General features: G+C 35.2%; 3 protein-coding genes across 3 annotated transcripts; 2 read left to right on the plus strand and 1 right to left on the minus strand.

Moving 5' to 3' along the window:
* Positions 1-211: 211 nt before the first annotated feature.
* LOC128671918 (exportin-4-like) lies at positions 212-13,390 on the plus strand. The gene is made up of 15 exons (XM_053748761.1): positions 212-498; positions 653-931; positions 1,104-1,931; positions 2,169-2,332; positions 2,781-2,939; positions 3,617-3,723; positions 4,064-4,220; positions 4,864-5,023; positions 6,091-6,260; positions 6,630-6,760; positions 7,218-7,369; positions 7,984-8,153; positions 8,783-8,882; positions 9,279-9,464; positions 9,837-13,390. The coding sequence occupies exons 1-15, from the start codon at positions 433-435 to the stop codon at positions 10,308-10,310; spliced, it is 3,303 nt and encodes a 1,100-aa protein (XP_053604736.1). The 5' UTR covers positions 212-432; the 3' UTR covers positions 10,311-13,390.
* Positions 13,391-14,586: 1,196 nt separating this feature from the next.
* LOC128671925 (uncharacterized protein) lies at positions 14,587-16,062 on the plus strand. Its single transcript, XM_053748768.2, has one exon. The coding sequence runs from the start codon at positions 14,715-14,717 to the stop codon at positions 15,633-15,635; it is 921 nt and encodes a 306-aa protein (XP_053604743.1). The 5' UTR covers positions 14,587-14,714; the 3' UTR covers positions 15,636-16,062.
* On the minus strand, positions 15,985-20,585 carry LOC128671922 (uncharacterized). The gene is made up of 10 exons (XM_053748763.2): positions 20,168-20,585; positions 19,464-19,619; positions 19,302-19,388; positions 18,921-19,136; positions 18,587-18,739; positions 18,272-18,500; positions 17,721-18,028; positions 17,483-17,618; positions 16,662-16,709; positions 15,985-16,125 (listed from the first exon to the last, which is right to left on the minus strand). The coding sequence occupies exons 1-10, from the start codon at positions 20,393-20,395 to the stop codon at positions 16,070-16,072; spliced, it is 1,617 nt and encodes a 538-aa protein (XP_053604738.1). The 5' UTR covers positions 20,396-20,585; the 3' UTR covers positions 15,985-16,069.
* Between the last annotated feature and the right edge of the window lie 249 nt (positions 20,586-20,834).

Here is a 20,834-nt window from a genome sequence, read left to right on the forward strand (position 1 = left end):
ATGAGAGAGTTCTCTTTGAGGTTTGGAAACTTTAAAAATCTTCGTACGAAAGTACTTCGACGAAGAACCTATTAATTCCATGAATTGTGGTTCTGTGCATAAAGCATACCTTTTCTTTTGTTAAAGTTAGTCAATTTGAGTTTGGTTCTAAATAATCTAGGCAATATTCATTCATTTCACAGGTAAAAAAATCTGTGATTCATTTAAATATCATTCATTGTCCATTGTAGTTTCAATTTCATTCAGTCAGCTGTCACGTCTGTCATGTCATCACAGCAGCGAAAACGAAAACTTAAAATATTCTAATTGTTTTTGTGTATTATCTCATTAAATTAAATGAGATTTAATGTTTCAAACATATGGCTTAAATTTAAAATAATACATTAAACTTAATTTTATTCAAAATTTATTAATAAAATATTTAGTCTCAAAATGATGCAGAGCTCTGCTCATGATGCTGCTATACAAACATTGGAGGCAGCTGCCCAAATGCTGATGGTAAATACTCAATTGCTGTTCCTAAAATTATGAATTAAAATACACTAGACTATATAATCAACTTTATTCAACATATTGCAATTTCATTTTCTGTAACCAGGATAACAGCCATAGTTTTATTGACCTAATATTTATTAGTATGTAAATTTTGTAGGCACCACCAAATCTGGTGACGTCTGAGCAGCGCCATCAAGCAGAGAGTGTATTTCTTGAGTTCCGAAATACCAAGAATCCGTACCAGCTGTGCCAAGAAATCTTAGAAAAATCTTCTTCTGACCAAGTCCGGTTTGAAGCTGCTGGTCTAATCAAGTCAGCACTCATTAGAGAATGGAGTTTGCTTTCTGAAAGTGATATATCATCTTTAAGAGAATATTTATTGAATTATCTATTGAGGAAGGATGCTCCCTCATTTCTGAGAGAGAAACTTTTACAAGTATGTACTTCTACTTTTTGCAATTGTATTTGTTTGTAGTGCATTTTTGACATTAGACCATTATTCATATGTTGCTCATTGCTTATAAAATATTTTTACCCCAACTATAGCTAAGAAAAATATATGTACAAAAATTTTACAAAACAATTACTTTGAATAATATCTGTTTCAGACCATTGCTATCATAATCAAAAGAGGTAGCATTGATGATGGAGGAAGGGAGCGGAAAGCTTTACTGGGTGAATTGGAAAAGATAATTCTCAGTTCACCAATAAGTCAGCAGAGATTGGCAAGCTCACTGATATTAGCCATAATGCAGGAATATGCTATAACTGTCAAGTCTGCAGATGTGGGATTGATATGGGAAGTCCATTTCAGGCTGAAGAAGTCTTTTGAAGCTTTGGATTTGAAGCGTATATTTAGATTTACTGTAGGTGTCTTAGAACAGATAGTCAGATCGGGACATCGCCCTGAAGGGGAGCAAGCATTATTGACTAAGCAACTGTTGACTATTGTAGAGACAGTATTATGCTGGAGTCATGTGTCTCCATTGTTATCAAAGCGATTGATTGGTGCATTTGAAGCAATATATGATTGTGACACTCCTCCTGCTTTACGTTTGAGTATGAATTGGAAAGACACAATAATGCAGCCGGAGCTTCTAGCTTTGTTCTTTGAAATACATATGTATGTTCGTTCTAATCCGGATTTAGCTGGACCATCTTTAACTTGTCTTGTCCAGCTTGCTAGTTTAAGTGGAGTTGTAGTTTCTATTCGTAATTTTAAGCAACAGTACTTAGAGAATTATGTGAGTAGCTTTTTGAATATGATGGCTTATATTCAGCCTGTGGAGCGGGAGATGTTAGGAATAGCAGATATTTATCGCAGACTTATCCAGTTCTTTACCCCGGCTATGATAGCAGGAACTCCTCCAACATTTCTTCAGAATTTGACAACATTGACTTGTCACTGTATCAGAGGATCTGTTATAGAAGAAGGAGTAAGTATTTAAATATTTTTTTATAATTTCTACTTTATATTTTGAGTGGGAATTGGGTGAAATGGCCCCACTATGAGAGGACTGATCACCCATCTGGTGCTTGCGTTGATGTCCCCAAAATCAAGTAATAATTATATGTTATAAGAAAGTCATAAGGGTTTAAGTGTGATATTTTTATGCCAGGTACTTGTAACTGTTATTAGGTAGATAGAACTAAATAAATCAATCAAATTTTAGATTAATGACGATACCGTATGGCGTGAGTCACTCAATAAATTCTTGCACACTTGGTGTTCTATAGTCCATGACACAGGATATACAAATGAGACACTTATGAACCCTTGCATAGAAATCTTCAACACTTATCTACAGTGTCGACTAGCTCCGCCGGATGGAATAAGGTAATATATTAAGTGTTCATATTCATGAGATCCTGTATTTAAAATAATTAATCATCATTATTTTATATTCTAATAAGCTGTTACCGGCAATTCCGAGGTAGCCTGTTTGATCTTATGTCATTAACTAAATCTATTCCAAATTTCATCAATACTCGCCCAACAGTTTAGCCCTGAAAGTGTTAAATTTTAACAAACTAAATGGAATGGTCAAGTTTGGTTGACTGGTGCCAACCAAGAGCATACAGCACCCTCATTTATATTTTACTCTTTATGAACAGATTGTTCATTTTTATATCTGTCTTGCTTAGTTCAACTTCAATGTCACACTACTAGTGTGTATGTGTACCTGGTGTGTGTAAATGGTGTGACCGCGGGCTTGATTTTGGGTGCAGATTACTAAGAAGCATAATGTAAGTAAGTACTCATTGTTCTTTATTATTGTCAACAGGGGTACAGAAAATACAGAAGAAGATATAAAGGATGATATTGAAGAAGATGAGCGCAAGCAACACAGCAACGTGCTTCTCACAATAGGCGCGATTGCGCGAAAGGCGCCTGCGCACTGCTGCCACGTTTTATTCACTTTACTGCAGGATAGAAGCAAGAGGTAATTGGTGACGTGTGGCCCCAGAAACGAGCCACTCCATACCCTCCAGCGACTAAAGGATAAAGTGCCTTTGTAGCTATGCAACAACAGCATCCACAAAGAGGGTCGTAACATTTAAAAAAAATTAAAGTCTATTTTGTGTTGATTTCCGGACTTCAGGACATCACAGCGGTGGATTTTCATCCACCTCTCATCTGAGTGTGCGTTCAGTATCAGTTTCCTGTTAGCACTCTCAGATGAGAAAGATAAAAGCAAGTGACTTTAGTATTTTTTCAGTCTCATGAGACTGCAAAATCCGTGACGTCACATTACTTTCATATAAGCTCCATATAAAATTTTGTTTTTACATTAGAAAAAATCTGATGTATCTGATTTGACTAGTTGGAGAATAGCAAATTTGTCGACAATTTATGGACAACAAAGAAATCGTATAAGGGTTCCATTATTATTAACAAAATAAGAATGGACCATCACTGTTTAAATGTGTTTCTTTCGATATTTCTTTTCAGCAGAGATCACTCCGAAATTCTAGCAATTTCGAGTTTTAACAGAAATACAAAAATAATTTAATTTTGACATCGTAAGCGTCTGTAAAGGCCTAATTTCTGAAAGAATCCTTTGTCTTTTCTTTAGCTTAGTAAGAAACCCTTAAAAGTGTTGTTTTTTTCATGCTACAGATTGGAGTCTCAATTACAACTGATGCACATGGGGAAGTTGCCGGTAAGCAGTGGCAACGAACTGGTCAACCTGTTTGAAGACCTCCACTGGATTTTGATGATTGCTGGTAAGACGAGATAGGTCCTCCCTAGGAACACTACAACCACTCATAACTATAGCATATCTCGATTATTCGGAACACCACCCTCTTCTAGTACTGCTTTTGTTTTTGCTGCATAATTATCACGTTCCCTTTAAAGTGCCCATGCGTCAATTCGTGAACGGGTGCTGCCGCCAGGTCCGAACTAGTCAGCTCGTGTGTTTAATTTTTTAAGAAATTGCTATTTAATATAAAATTTGATGTGAAAAAGTGTTTTGATTTTTGACTCTTGATTCGATAGAGAAAAGTGAATTGCAAACTACCACTATCTTGGTTGGCTCAGTTGTAAGCGAGATTTTATTTCCAGGACATTTCCTAGCGGTGGATTGCACCGAGGGCGAGACAATGATGATCCCGCCCGAGATCATAACATACAGCATTAGGGAGAACGCGAACATTGACGCGTCGCTGCGGTACCTCGTTGGAGAGACCACCAATACGGAGAACGTTGATCCTATTCTCAAGTTAGTAATCGTCAAGTCATTCAATATTCGATAGTCTTAAGTCTTCTTCATAGTCCTATTCCTTATGGCTGAGGGTCGTTGTCATTTCGTGAAATGAAAAACACACACAACAACTTTCTTGGCACTTTTAATGGAGTGGTTTGCCATTGCCTTCTCCATTTCACACACAAGTTAATAATCAACCAGTGTGTAGGTTTCCTCACGATGTTTTTCTTCATCGGAAGCAGGTGGTGGTCGATGAAAACTACTATACATGAGTCAGATTGGTATACAAACTCATGTGGCACAAGTAGGATTCGAACCATTACAGCATCACCTCTTCAAGTCTTATCAATTTTGAGTAACAAACGAAACAAATTTCTGTTTATCTTAAACCTTAACGCCGGAAATGTTTTACTTGTAGATGTGTAGTTATTTGCATGAATATGAATTAAAAGACATGACGCTGCAGAATTCAGTTGGTGACGTAATAAAATTTCAAAGTACAAAAAGATCACAATATAGTATATAATTATCTCGCCTTGTATTTTATCTTATTTTTTTAACTGTGTCGATATGTTTATATTTTAGTAATTGTTACCTAACACACTTAAGTTTTCCAAAGAAAATATAAGAATTGTTATTATATATGGATATTTTGTAGGTTGATCGGCGAAATACTTCGGATAAGTGCGTGGGAGTGCGCCGCTTTGGAAGCCGGACTGGGCATAGTATTTAGTCCGGAATTGTCCGCGACCATATCTTGGCTACTCAAGATATGGGCCAACTCCTATTTAATGCAGCAGGCCTCGCAATATTCTGAGGTATGATTGGGTAAATTCTATCTTTTATATAAGGCTAACGGCCATTCCTGGTTTCGCTTGGGTAAAAATATAATAAATTATACACCTAAACCTTCCTCGGAAAACACACTATTTGTGAAAACCGCATGAAAATCCGTTGTTTTTTTTTAATTTATCGCGAACAGATACACAGACAGACGCGGCAGAGGACTTTTAAGAAATCTAATAGACTATCAAGTGCTTTCCCGCCTAACCTCCCGTGGATGTGAGTATACTTCAAAAAGGGTTGAAAACAGGCAGGTATTACAATGAAGGTCGCATAAACGTTTTGAACGCAACGCCAGAGCTTGAAGCGTGAATGGGATTTGAACAAACTCTTCAGCATTTTACTCAAATAAAAATAAAATTGAGGCTGATGGAATTAATTCAATTTCTTTTGTAATTATTTTTTGTATACACGAGTACAAAAAGTGTGAGAGTAAATTATGGACTTTGTTTTAAAATGTAATTGATTGACAATAACGTGGCACGCGATATTGCGTGTTCTTCATATTGCATGATGTTGTCAATTTTTTTTCGGATAAAATAAGTAAAAATAGATTTTCGACTCGTTTGATTTACATATTACGTTAGGTAATGGCATTACACGTTATACAATATGGTAATTTAAAAATTGTCCTACAACCTTCACTAGTGTGCATTAGCATTATTCATCAATATTTCTATACTAATTTATTAAAACTGAAAATTAAGTATATATGAAAACGTTAACCTCTAGAACGTTGACTAGAGAGAACTTTCTTCGTATGATATTTACATTCATGACTTTCCTCACGCCCACTAAAAACCCAAGAAGTACTGGCTTGATAGTCAAGGATGATATGTGCGACACCTAGGGATGCCGAAGTGTAGAAATGTAGAAGAAAAAGTAGGCAAGCGGAACCTGGGCGGAAGATACTAGGAGAACGCTTCGATAAAAAGGAGAGATTATTGGGTTTCGATTCTACGCGAGTTCTAGACACGCGGGGCGTCAATCAGTTCAGTACTTAGTGCCAACCGATCTTACAATGTGAACCTTTCGGCTCCAGATGTCTACAGTATTTGAAGTCGCATTTGGGCGAGGGAACCGCGGCGCAGAATGGACGTGTTCTCGTTTGGCGTCGCGCGCGGCGTCCTCTCTGAGACACATGCACACGCAGCCCGCCGCCGCCAAGCAGGCGTTGCAGTTGTTGGCCACTCTGGCGCACATCCAGCACAAGTATGTATTGTATTGTGCATCAGATACCACAGTATTGCTACACGTGTTCCCGCGTCCACTCTGAGACACATGCACACACAGATCGCCACAGCCAACACAGACTTCAAAGAAAACATACTCATTTAAAATTTTAAACTTCAGATTCAATTACGATACGAGATAATTACGGCCAGTATGTTTTAATTTTTCAAACTACATTTAAAAAAAAGAACACGTTTAAGTTTGGCGAGAATTTCTTCCAGATGTTTCATAATACATTTATTTGCAAACATGTACAGCATAAGGATTACAAAATATTGTATATTCTTATGACTATCTATATCGGCTCTATCTTTCTTCTATGAAAAATGCAATTATTACCTTCTGCAGACAAAACCCACTGGCCGCGTGTGAAGAGTTCCTAGCCTTAGTAGCGTGGGAAGCGGCGGGTAACAACCTTCCTGGAGAATTGAGGAGGGAACTTCATCGGGCCTTCGCCATAGCTGCTACATATGCTGACGGTACGTTTTGAAATTTGTTTTTTTGTTATTTTTTTTTAAGAAGGCAATGAAACCAGCCAGCAACCAAAAAAATATTATTGAAATCCCAGTAAAACATACGTCAATTTCGGTTTTCGTCACTTTTATGTAGATAAACTTTACTATTTATTCTTTACTTTATGTTACTGAGCAAGATTCACTTAAGACGACATGACGCAAACTCATGTTTTTGCAAATAAGTTATCTTTGTCTTTAAGTTTAATTTTTATTACGATAATAGTTCGTTTACGTCACAAGACTACTTCCGCGGCACTAGTATCCTTTGATATCCACATAGTTTTTTAAAGAAATTAACGACAAAATATCTCGTTTACACGTAAAATTTGTGACGAAATTAACGTCACAAATTCTACGTGTGTCGATTTTTTATTGCGATTTTATAATTTTAAACATTATTTTTTATCTTATTTCCTTTTAGGTGAAGTCCGCAACCGTCTGTTAGTGAGCACAGTGGCGCTACAAGAGAAGCTGATGAACTTGATCAACTCCGAGTCGGACACGGAGCCCGTGCGCAACATGTTGGCCGACACGCTCGACTGCTTCATCGGCATCACTGAGGGGGTCCACGAGGTTATATATACTGATATTATTATATTTACGTACAATTAAAATATATAAATTATATTAAATGGTCTTACAAAATGGCCACTAGACAAGGTGCCCAATACGCAGGCAGCATTCCCTATATCTATGTCGTACATGGTATCTTTTGAGCTAGTGTATCTCATAACACCAGTCTAGTCTCTAACTTACTTTGGGGCTAAAATCGTTTGTATGATTTGTGTCCATATAAATTTATCATTTATTCATTGATCTAAATGTTCCCACTTCTGGAGCATTGGCCTGCCGTATAAATAAGAAGAATTGGCCACGGTCCACCGCGCGGGCTCGATGCCCAGGTTAGCATGCTTATTTATAACTAGCTGCATCCCGGGGCTTCGCTCGCGTGGGAATTTCGGGATAAAAAGTACTCTATGTTTTATTTCAAACAAATGTCTAAAAGATAGAAATTATTATTTTAAAGATTTATGCACACATAAATATTACAGGAAACGGTAATCAATATTATTTATTTGCTGAAAAAAATGTGCCAAACCGAAGCGATCATTTTTCGATTCATACAGTTTCTGTCAAGCATGTTCAAAGAATATATGAGGCATATTTATCAGACTTGAAAATTCTAGGTAGGTGCGATGGACGAGCAATTCATGATGCTAGTGGGGGCTCTGGATAAAGTCCCGGGCATCGTGTTCCGGTACCACAACTACCCCGGCGTGGTGTTGCCAGCTTTGAACTTTTTGGCCAAAAGCGCCAAGAGGATGCTGCACTCTGTGCAACCCGCTAACGTTAATAAGTGTGTTTATTTTTTAATTTTATAGTATCTCTTTTACTTGAGCGTTTTCCTTATTTTTTCCCCTAGATGTTAAGCGTTGGAACTCAGGGTTCGCTTTCCTACATTTTTTTAATGCTATGGAAAGAAAAAATGTCTTTGGTACACCTAGGTGGACAAATCAGGTGTACCACGGGTTCGGGTTGGGAGTGATCGTTTCTTCGCTCACTGTATCATAATATATAGTAAAAGAATAGAATTCGTTAGGTTCTTTTACTATATATTGTTATAACATATAGTATAATATATAGTAAAAGAACCTCATTCGTTAGGTTCTTTTACTATATATTGTTATGATCACAATACTAACGTTCAAATTTGTTTTGGACATGGATCTTACTCTAACTTTGCATTTCATTTATTTCTTGACCAACTTTATAGATCATTATTTGTTGTTGTATTTTGGCCTGTTGGTCACTCCTTTTAAGACTAAAGTCCGCGCCACGAAAAGTCCCGCGGCAATATGTGGAACTATCAATATCAGATTGACCAAGTAGTTTTTGTCAGCGACTGTGGCGCCGCGCCTTCCGGATTTTTTACGTGGCGCGGACTATTGTCTTATGACTATAAGAGACAAAACACTCGTATTTCAGGTTCCTCGAGGTTTGCAACACCACGTTTGAAGTTTATATTCGATGGAATTCAGGCAAAATATCTAGTATCCCACAAGACGCTGAGGAGGAAGCATATGAAGTGAGTTATTTATTTTAAACATTTTATTACGTGTGTTTAAAAATTTAGAGTTAGGACGCGTGCTAGGTGTAAATTAATGACTCAATAAAAAAAAAAATATGGTCACGGATAAGATATTATAATAAATTAGAATGCACGGATTAATATTGATATAATAGGTTTAGTGTTTGTAAGTCGATCGGGCGAGGAAATGCGTAGCAGCTGTCGTGCCGCGTTGTTCAGTTTTCTGCTGTGAAAAGGAATTGGAGCATCAAGCTTTCAAAAATATGGTGTTACATATTTTTATATTTTTAGAAAATAATGTCCAATCCCCTTGGTACTTTTTTATTTTTGTTGATCTATGCTGATTTTGATTTTTATAGAGAATAGTTTATTATAATCGTGAGTTAACTCCAGGACATTTGCGCGCTGATGGAGCTGATCTGCAGCATCGCGCGCTGCCGCGCCGAGCTCGGCGTCGGCGACGCGTGCGCGCGCGGGCTCAGGATCTTGTTGCCGCTCGTGACGCCGCCGCTGCTGGCGCTGCCGACTCTCGCGCACCACGCCTACAGGATGCTGCGGGACCTGGACCATGCGGAACAGGTAATGTACACACAAATTCATCTTGTCTCGCGCACATGTGCGGAAAATAAACGTCAAAATTTTGTTTAACGACGGACCTTCCACTTCTCCAACGCCCCTAGCGGCGAATTTACTGACCTTAGCTCTCATTTCACATACATTTGCCATGCAACATTAATGGAAGATAGAGTGGTCCGGTCGCTAATCATTACCATCATTAGCAGTCTGTATAATGTCATAAAAAAGTAAAATACTATATTATTGCATATTGCCGTATTCTAGACAGAGTGCCAAAAGGTTTTTTCACAATCGTCAAAACAATTTTTACTAAAGACGCATCAAATAATAAAATTGAGTTGTATCTATTATAAAGCGGTATCATTTTGTCCACAGATAATAAATCTCCCAATCGACGATTTCAACATGGTAGTGACAGCCCTGCGAGTGGGTCTCACCGCAGTTTCGTGCGACGTGTCCACTCTCTGCTGCGACACGATAGTAGGACTCTCCAACAAAGCCAGAACACTGGGCGAAAACAACCCTTACGCGCTATCCTTACTTAGCCTGGCGGAATTACTTCTCATGCTCATCATCAAAATGGAAATCCCTCCAGATTCCATCCCCGCCGCCGGTGCTGCCATCTACGCGTTAACTTGCGTCAAACCAGCGTTACTAGAGGGCTTGGCTCGTCAGCTGATCGAGGCATTCGCGGCAAACGACCCCACAAACGTCCCTAGACTTGAAGAAGCTTTCGGCGTTTTAACTAACGGAGTCTTATTTGACGGTCTTCGTCCACACAAACTCCGTTTTCAGGACAACTTCGACAAATTCCTCGCCAGTGTCCACGGTTTCCTTATTGTGAAATAACTAAATATTTCTTTCATGATTTGCGTAAAAAATCAACGTTTCGTCAACGGCAGCGGCAGTATCCGCCGCCTGCTGAAGGAATACGTCGATGGATTACAAGAATTGAAATTATAAAGACTGAACGTGTCTTCGACATTGAGCTTGCTTGCTGGATACCAAATCGTGTTTAAGGATGGTTTCAATCATGCTAGTTAACGAACCAAATTGAAGACTTATTTATTTTGAGGGCTGGCTTTTAACATCAGTCAAGTTTTTACCACTTTTTCTCCATAAAATATTGGCTATGGCAATCACTTTATCATAAAACTATGATATGCCCTTTTCCTGCTCCTTGAAAGTCAATTCGAAAGCGAATAGAGTTAAATCAGCAAAAAATAGATTCAGTTTACACAAATCTGTAAAATAATTTCGATTTTCTTCTTCTTCTTCATAGTCGTATTCCTCATGGCTGAGGGTCGTGGTCATTACGTGGAATGAAACACACACAACAACTTTCTTGGATTAATGGAGTGGTTTGCCATTGCCTTCTCCATTTCACACACAAGTTAATTATAATCAACCAGTGTGCAGGTTTCCTCGCGATTTTTTCCATCACCGTTTATGTATTAAAAATTGCGTGTGTAAAATTTTACTCATGTTAACCAGCCCATGTTTTGTTTATTAGGACGTGAATTTCATACTCGAATCGACTTGTCCGTGTTTGGGCTGTGCACACACTATTGTGTTTAGAGGTTTAAATGTTAGTCGCCATTTAGTGTTATCGATAGTCGGTTTTTTGACTCGATATTTGGCCTAACATACAGGGTGCTTACGACTCCGGTAAATTGACTGGCTAATTTTACTATATCTTCCGTTATTATTAAGAGGCTATTATCTCATGTGTCCAATCCAGTATCTTTTCCCCAACAAGAGTACGTTTATATTATTAAATAGATGTTTTATGATTAAGATTTCCTTAGTCAATCTATTCGATCGATTTTTTAGTCCATTATCGACATGTTTCTGCAATGCTAAAATTACGCAAAATGCGTGACAGCGTCTATGGTATTACGCATTTAACAGATGTAATTTGAATCAAGTATTACGATTTTTGTGAAGTATATGTATGTATTTTATCTTATGTTCACAACGAAATATACTGTTTATCTATATAATGTGGTTGTGAATGAGAAATGCAGAATTAATGGTCTACTGTGGTTTTTCATATTTCTTAATTAAGTCCAAAATGTACACTAAGTACCTACATATGGCTAGTTAGAAGAATTGTGATTTATATTGTGCTAAGTATTTTGACACTTGCGTATACATTTTTCTTAGGAAATTCATAAGTATGGACGATTCTATTCTTTAGGTCTTTTAGTCCGTCTTATAAATATTTCAGATATCTTCAATCTTTCCGTAGATATTCTTCAATTTCCAGAGGATAAATTGATTCATTTTAAAATGTGAATAATTTGCATCTAATAATTTCCTTCGATTATCTTCCGTAATTTTATAATAGGTAAAAGTAAATGCACATTTAGTATTATTCTATTAAAATAAGTAGATTTTTGTTTTTTTTTTTGCCTATACCAGGATTTTAGAGGAACAGGCTCGCACCTGAGACCTTATCACATTATAATCTTATGGAAAACATATATGACTCCTTCGTTTACTTAAATATTTGAAGATGGTTCAAAGTCATTGTATTTCAAATCAAAGCATTAGATAATATAAAATCGAATGGTATTATTTCGAAAAATGCTTGTAATGTCTGGTTCTCTTTTATATCAATCATAATCATACATCGTGTGATCGGTGTTTAAATTCCCAAGAATACAGTTGTCATGAAACATTGTTTTGCCAATGTAGAAAAAGGTATTCTTTATAAAAGTTATGTAATTTTCAATTTTTCTGCAGTATTCCCCGAATATCTTTGTTAATACAGCCACTATAATTTCTATAAAGTCTGACATTTGATGTTATAATATTTAAGTATTAAATTAACAGGCGACCTATTTGATGTTATAAATTAGCAACTAAGTATTAACTTCAACTGACGACCTGTACATATTGCCATGATTACCGTAGGCCAAGCTCGAAAATTTGTTATGTTAACCATATTTGCTAAGAATATAAACCAGCGCATGCAAAAGTCAGCCTTAAGATTAATTTTTAAGTGATAATGAAATGTGGAAATATTGATAGAAAGTCTGGGAGCAGATGCCCGTTTCTAACTAGCTCCTTAACTTGGAGAGAATTAAATGCTCACTGAAGTAATTGTGTCAGGATAAATACTTTTCATCTTGTTCGTAAGCAAATACGGTCGAAAATAATTTTCATACTCGGCCTACTGTTTATGAGACGTAAGGTCGTCTGTTAAAGGTTAATCGAGCTTTACGTTATCGTTTTTACGTTAAGTTTATTATGAATATTATAGTTGCGTTGTATTTCCGCCTAGGAATATAGGTATAATTCAATTCCATAAGGGTGTCCGAAAATAAAAGTCACAATTGAAAAAGTTATGTTGATTAAGTCAATCTAGTGCGTGAGCAGCTAAGTTCAGAACCACCATTATGTTAAGGTGCGTATATAATAAACATGAAGCTTTAAACAGTACTGGAGCCCGCACTGCTAAGAACTTTTTGGTGCAAAGTACGATCGGCAAAAGTTCATACATAGTTTTGAATCTTATACCTAGTGAATTACCCACATAGCCTACCGTACATAATATTGTTGTGTACGTTGTACCGCCATATATAAACTTTGCATTATATAAGAGGTCGAGCCACTAATGAAAGAGGTAGCAATATATACGTACCTAGCATCAAAAGCCCTTGGGAGTGCGACCTCCAGTCTTATCTATCTATAGCTTCATGGTACTAAACGAGCTTTGGTACAAATGCACCTTAAAATGCACTCTCTCTGTACTTAGTAGTTATATCCAGATTCGTATCATAAATGGAATAGTAGTAAACCTCTTATAAAATATTAAGCTAAGCTGCATTTTGTAAATACTCAATTATCACCTTACTTGGTGCATTATTCATTATTTCAAATATTGTCAGTATCCCAATAAAGAGTTGTACAAATTTTATAAACTGCTATATCGTTTCATTTTTCAGTTACTTAAATAGGTATTAAAAATGCAGGTTTTGGCGGGAGATCTACATAACATCAAAACTCTCCAAAGGGCCTCTACGTGTTAAATCTATATATAGACCGGACTATGTGCCTAATCCCAAAAGGAGAAACCTAAAATAATAAGATAGTTCCAGTAGTATCAATCTGCAACAATATTAAAAATTGGCGCATTTTGCCTCCATATTACGCAAAGCTCAGCGCAGAGTGCGCTACTGGTACAACTAAGGTACACAAACATTGCCAATTGAGGCAAAAAGCGCCAATTTTCAATATTTTTGCAGACAAAAAAATACCTTCTACGCAATCGTGGTGCGAGTTTAAAGGAAAAAGGAAGGATTTAGTAAATTATCCTGAAAATAATAACACTATTTTAGGTTATGTTCTGCAATATTTGGTCAACTGTGGTCATAAACTGAAATAAACTTGATTTTGACTGAAGATCTTACCTGTATGAAATCCATATTTTAATAAGTCACATGTTAAGTGTGGAGTGATTTATCGACCGTTTACTGGTTCTAAAATTTTACAGCGTGAGACGAATACCATAGTTTTCGAAGTTTTTTATCTTATGGAAAACGATTTTTCCCAATATTTCGGCACCCGAATATGCTACATTGTTGTATATTTTCAGAAACGAATGCTTACATAACGAAATGATTAGTAAAGTACTCTAAAATAAACGTTTTAATCGACATAGCAAAAGGCGTAAAGCTTTTGTGTACCTAACATACAGTGTTGTACTCTGGCGGGATAAACGTGCAGTAATACTCCCTATTGGCAATGTTTGTGTATCTTACTTGTACCAATAGCGCCATCTGCGCTGAGCTTTGCGTAATATGCCCTATTCCATGCGCTACTCATACACCTTCAGATATAACACCGACATCCTACTTCCAATATAAATATAAAATCTCTTACAATACAAATATAAAATGCGAAAGCTTGTGAGGTTGTGTGTATGTACGTTTTGTTACTCTTTCTAAAAAAAATGAATAAAAAGTGAAGAGACTGAATGTAATTTGATTAATTTTAATCAGGTTACTTGTAATCTCGACTGCACTGAAAGTAATCTGAATTATTTTAAAATCTGATTAATAATATGATTTACCATGCTACAAAAAAATTGCAAACGACAACGTCAATCTGTCGGTCGATTATCATATCAATCAATTGTCAAAATCTTTTACTGATGTTTTCTTTTTCTCTGTTTTTCTCAGCGTTTTATAGTTTTTTCGGTGGATTAATTTTTTTTTATAAGGTTTAAGTGTACAATCGATAAATATGATGACTAAATTAGATACTACGCAAAGTACATCATTTCATTCTTCAGTAGCTTCATCTTTAGGAGACAAGACCGATGACGGGGTAAACAAAAAGATCAACATAAAAGAATGGCTGAAGTCACGGATATTTCTGGGTCGCTACACAGAAAGGAGGCTTGTGAATGCAGATATTGGGTATCGAGACGTCGTACTGATAAGTCCCGCTGAGACGGAATTTAAAAGGGACTTGATAGAAGCTGTCCATCAACTAAAACTATTATACACTGTTAAATGGATTGGTGTTACAGATTCTGAAGCCTTAGGATACAGACCTCATGGTATATGCGTATGGACAGAAATCGAAAACCAACCATTTGGAGTATTTTGGTTTCAAATCAAAACTGTGAAGATTCGAGACAATGAAGTTATTATAGCAGTAAAATGCTTGAGACACATAACTGACGCATTTTTGGAAGTTGAACCCATTCTGACTGGACAAAAAAAAGTGAATGAAGCAAATTCGAGTAATAATGGAGTTGATAACACTTCCATAAAAGAAACATATACTGAAATTGTTGAAACTCTTCAAATGTCTTTATCTATCAGAAATCTGAAAGAATTAGTAACATTTATCTTTGCATTTGTTATTGCCATATTTAGTGGTAGCACAGCTTTTATAAATTTCTTGGGTAATTTTGTTTTAGCACTAATAAGAGAGCTATCTATTCTAGTTAAAAATACTACACCAATGTTCTTGGGAGTATTGGATTTTTTAAGCAAGATTGTTGGTGGCTTTTATATACTTTTAGCAATGTTTTTTAAACCAAGTCCTCAAGTTGCTATTAAGAATAGAAGTATTCAATATGGCAGGCACCAACGGGCACATAGTAGCCACTATATTGATGAACAAAATGAATATGATCCTAGAAATTTTGATTAAAAAGTATGATTTCTTTTGAAGAACATTTTTGTCAGAAATGTCTTACAGGACTTAAATAAATACCAAAGTTTAATCTCAAAGATTTTAAGTCTGCCACATAAATATAGGCACATTTTAAGCTACAAAAGATATTGACAGATTTGGTTGTATTATTGAAATAATAATATATTGTTTTTAAAAGGAATAAAATAAAATAGTGTATAAGGCTAAACACTATGTATTTTTATATAAGTGGATATGCAAACATTCCTTTCTGCTTTTATCTTATTAAAACATTTTCCATATTGGTAAAAATAGGGGTGGTGAATGAAAAGTTTTTTATATTCTATAGATTTATTTTTTGTACACTATTTATTTATAATATGTTTAATTTAACAATGACTTAATGTTGCATTGCTTTTATAAATATATGTTTTAATTTACTACATTGTTGCCTATTCATATTTTTCCACTGGAACAACTATTATAGAGCTTCTTAAATGATGATTAACTGAAAAAATCAAAATATTAAAAAAAACCGGCTAAGAAACCGGCGAACTTGCTCACTAAGGGTTCCATATATATTTAGTTACACAAACTTATATGGGAACGCATATAATGCATGAAAAACAAGTCATAGTTTTTTGGTTCTACAAAACCTTTTGTGAGCGAGTCCAACTTGATCTTGGCCGGTTTTTATTGACAGTTATCTAAAAACAGTTTCAAATTGAGAAAATCCTAAAATGTTTTTTCGAAAACGACGTTTAATTTGACATGTGGCGCGCTTCTATTAGCATCAGAAAGCAGCATTAAATTTTATAGTCTCAATTTTCTTGTGAAAAATCTGATTGTTTTCGCAAATTAAATGCCTACATTAATATGTGTATAATCGTATGTAGAAGGTTGAAGTTTAATTCAATATTTGAAACGCTTTGTAAATAGATAAATAAATGCTATATGTAAATATCGAAATTATCCCATATTTCGTAAACTGCTTGATCGATTTTATTCAAACCAATTTTCATTTGAAGAAGCTTAAATACTTACATTTTTTAGATTCATTTATGACACCGACTGAAGGTTCCCAATTTGAAACTGAAACAACATGTTGGTACACCATGAATTGATTAATTATTCCCCAGAGAGAAACTTTTACTTATTTTATTCTATACTGTATCTATCTATACATATAATATCCATGGTTTTGACCACTAAATTGCTTTTTATCGACTAGGTTTTTTAATTTTTAACACATTTGAAGAATAATCTACATCTATCCATTTAAAATGTATGTATAATAAGGCTAGTCCTAATATTCACATTGACGTGAAAGAGAATTGTTTTGTATGTGGAGATATAAGTTTAGAGGTGACATGAACTACTTTTCAATGTGTTTTCTGTGGATAACAGCTAGCGATATTCCGCTCTCCGTTATTTTAAAAGTTATATTACTGTAATAAATCATTACGAGTTTATACAAGTATTTAGAAAATTTCATGAAAATGATATTGCCAAAGACCAAAACTATAGCTTTTTCTGTCTACTGTTATTGCTAGTCCCACATAATATTACCACAGAACTTCTTTCTAGGTGCGAACTCTAATGTTTCGTAGCATAGCCAACTATGAAACATTAGAACAGCCTAGTTTTAATAGCCGTTGGAAGAGAAAATCTGGCACCCTAGCTAGGAATTAGGGGACCGGATCCGGAAGTCTGAATGGTCATATTATGAATGGTAATGGACCAGTTTACAAATTACTGTTTGAATGGATTCAAACAGTAATTTGTAAACTGGTCAACGGATTGTTATCCCTAGCCCTATTATAAAAAATATGAAATTTTGTTTTAAGTATATGGAAATTAAATACTTTTACGGTTTGATGTTATCCTCATTTTGTTGGGAGATAAACCGAGTCCGACTTTAGATTTGCTTTTGTTGCTCTTTTTAATTTGAGCCTTCTTTACCGGCGGTATTTGATTACTTTCATTTTTCATTGCGATTGTCTGTGAATAAAAAATAATATAAATTGTAATAAAATAATATAGTTGATCACATGCTAACTGCCGCCAAAAAATAAAAATAACTTGGAATTAATGAACGTGTACCTCTGTAGCTGTATCAGCAATGACAACAGTTTTCGGCAGATCCATATCATTTTCTTTGTCTTTTGCAGTCTTTTTTGCCACAATATTATTTAGTATGTTAGTGATTACTATATTCATTGCACTGTTGTTATATTCAAGTAGCATATTTTTAAACAGAGCCATCAGAACTGGGAGATAGTTCGTCAATTCTGATTTTCCCTTATCTCTGGTGCTGTAGTTGTTCAAGATTTCTAACTGTGAAAATACTTCATCTAACGTCATATTCTTTCTATGTCCTAAAACTTTGATAGTTCTGCTGCCCAAGTAATCTAAAATATTTATCAATAATGTTTGAATTTAATTTAAAAAATTGAAATAATATTTTAAAAGATTTTTATTACCTACACGTCAAATGTCCAAATATCCAATGTTATTTGTTATCGTATAATAAAATAATTAATCTGTATACATCAATTGAATTTTTTGTCGTTTACCATTTGTTTGGGTATGAAATATTTTTATACCGGTACTTTGAAGTCTAGTTTGGGGCCGTTTAGTAAACGTCTTTTTACCTTCAAGTATAGGTTTGTTGTAGTATGTCGCATTAATAACATTTTGGCACAAAGGCGGTTGTAGTATATTTAATACGATGTTAAGTGTTTCAAGTGTTTCATATTCTAATTTCGCGGCACGTTTTCTTATAATTTTTTTCAGATCATCCGTTATTTTTGTACTTAAATTTAAATAGCGCCTCCCTTCCTCTAGTTGAACGAGTTTATGTAAAAAACTTGACGACAGCTCCTAAAACAAAAGCATTAATGTTACATTTATTAATCAATTCAAATAGCTCTACGAATACTAATAAATCTGTACAAACATTAACTTACCTGCGTTATTGAATCTCCATAGTTCTCATATTTGCATGGCCATGATATTAAAACAATAGCTATTGAATATTCATCAAACAAGTTACAGATGTCTGCGTAAGCACACCCTTGTATTATTTCCACTTTCTCAGTATACGTAGATTGAGACAAACCCTAAAATTAAGTAAAAATGTAATAAGAGCCATAGGGCTGGTTAACTTCATTCAAGAATATCTTGGACTGCTTTGTTTGAAAAATGATATTTCGTAATTAATTCCGTAAGTAGATATATATGTATATCACAGTTTCGCCAATAATATATCTTAAAAAATAAAAATTAATGAATAATATGCACTTCGTTTAAAAACTGCAGAGCGCGCTTGGTGTACATTCCATGCATGTAAAGGAATCTCTTCAATATTTTCATGTTTTTTATGATTTCTCCCACGGTGTTTGTGAAGAATTTTGTCTCTTCGTTGAAATGTATTATGAAGTCGTTGTATTCGGGTCTGTTTAAACAGTGGCATTTTCTAGTTAGTCTTTTGTAAATAGAACAGTCATCATCTTCGTCCTATGAAATAAACAAAAACTTTATACAATTTAAAAAATATATATAAATAATGTAGGTACCTATATCGTGGATTTAGACAGTCTCTCTGCCCGAAAATTCCACGCAAGCGCAGCCAGTTAGTAACAATACATAGGTAAGTAGGTACATAACGTATTGTTTACTTACCTGAATAAAAATCCCGTCTAACGCATTCGTTTGTGATTCCAATTGTTTTAAGCTTTGGGCGCCTAAAAGATCTGTCACTGAAGGTAGCTGTAATATGATATGATGATGTACTTAGCATAAAAAAATATTAAAATAAAATAAAAAAAGAAAATAAAATCATACAGCTGAAGCTATAGGTATAGGTCTGACAAGGTTCAATAATCTGGGCGTTCCGGATACTAATACATTTTTTGATTGTGATGAATGAGTTTTTGATTGAATTTCTTCGATAAGATACAGTAGTTTTCTTGTACTGTCTTTAAGTCTTCTTAGGGAATCCTGAAAAACAACGAATACCTCATAAATACATATTAAAAAAATATATTCAAGGCACCAAATAGGTTTTTACGAAAATCATTTGCTGCTTTCGCTTCACCATAAATATATAGTACCAATGACGTAAAATTGTGTCAGGACTCAGGACAGTTGTACCATCACTGGTACCGATCAACGGTAGTTCTGACACCAAAGCCTGCGTCGCTGCATCTTCAATGGCACCAGTGATTTAAAATTTACTACAAATAAACAATTTACTAGAAATTTAAATGCCAAAGTTTGTGAGGATTGTATTTGATACTCTTTCACGCAAAATATACTGGACGGACTGTTATGAAATTTGATAGACTGGTAGAACATAACCTGGAATTACACAGGATAGGTACTTTTATCCCGAAATTCCCATGGGAGTGAAGCCCCGGGGCACAGCTAGTTTTATATAACGGCGGTTTCGTTAAAATAGCAGCGACAGGTATACTTACTATATAGCTAGCTAGACGTTTAAAATAAGAATAATCGATTGGATTTCAAGATTATCAAACTACACATACCAGTTGTAAATTACACGCTGATTGCGTTATTTCTTTAGGTATTTCGTTTGACTCTATTACTACATCTTGATTTTGACAACGGCCGCGTTTTCTATAGCTGACAGTGTATGTAGCATCCAAATCGGAGGTCTGAAAACCATCCTCATCAACATCATTCCTATTTTCTTCACAATATTGTTTCCGTTTATCTACAATATATGATGAGGATTTACCCAGATTACTTGACATTGTAGGTTTTCTGATTTCAGCAAACCTAGAAACCTATCCTATAGTAAAAACATGTTTTCTACCACATCGTAGTAGTTATTGACTGATTATAATGGACTAGAAAACTTTATTTCTTTTTATTTGCCATTTTTTGAATTTTCGTGCCAAACGCCAAAAGCAAGTAAGAGATAGTGACCGCTCTTCCGACAAAACTTCAAAAGCAACAAGTTGCTTTTTTTGGATCGCGTTATACATCGCATAAAGATTTTTTCTTTAAAGCTGAAGTTAACTCTAACCGACTTCTATGACTGAATAGGTGATGAACATTCGACCGACCCTCACACCAAAGAAATAGCTGTATCTCAATAGACCTTAGATTATTTATTAAATGATCTAAGCAATAGACAGACCAAGTACGCATTCGGTGGAAAATGTATGAGAGATGATAAGGTTCCATGCC

Source organism: Plodia interpunctella, chromosome 8, assembly GCF_027563975.2.
Source record: "Plodia interpunctella isolate USDA-ARS_2022_Savannah chromosome 8, ilPloInte3.2, whole genome shotgun sequence".
NCBI lineage: Eukaryota > Metazoa > Arthropoda > Insecta > Lepidoptera > Pyralidae > Plodia > Plodia interpunctella.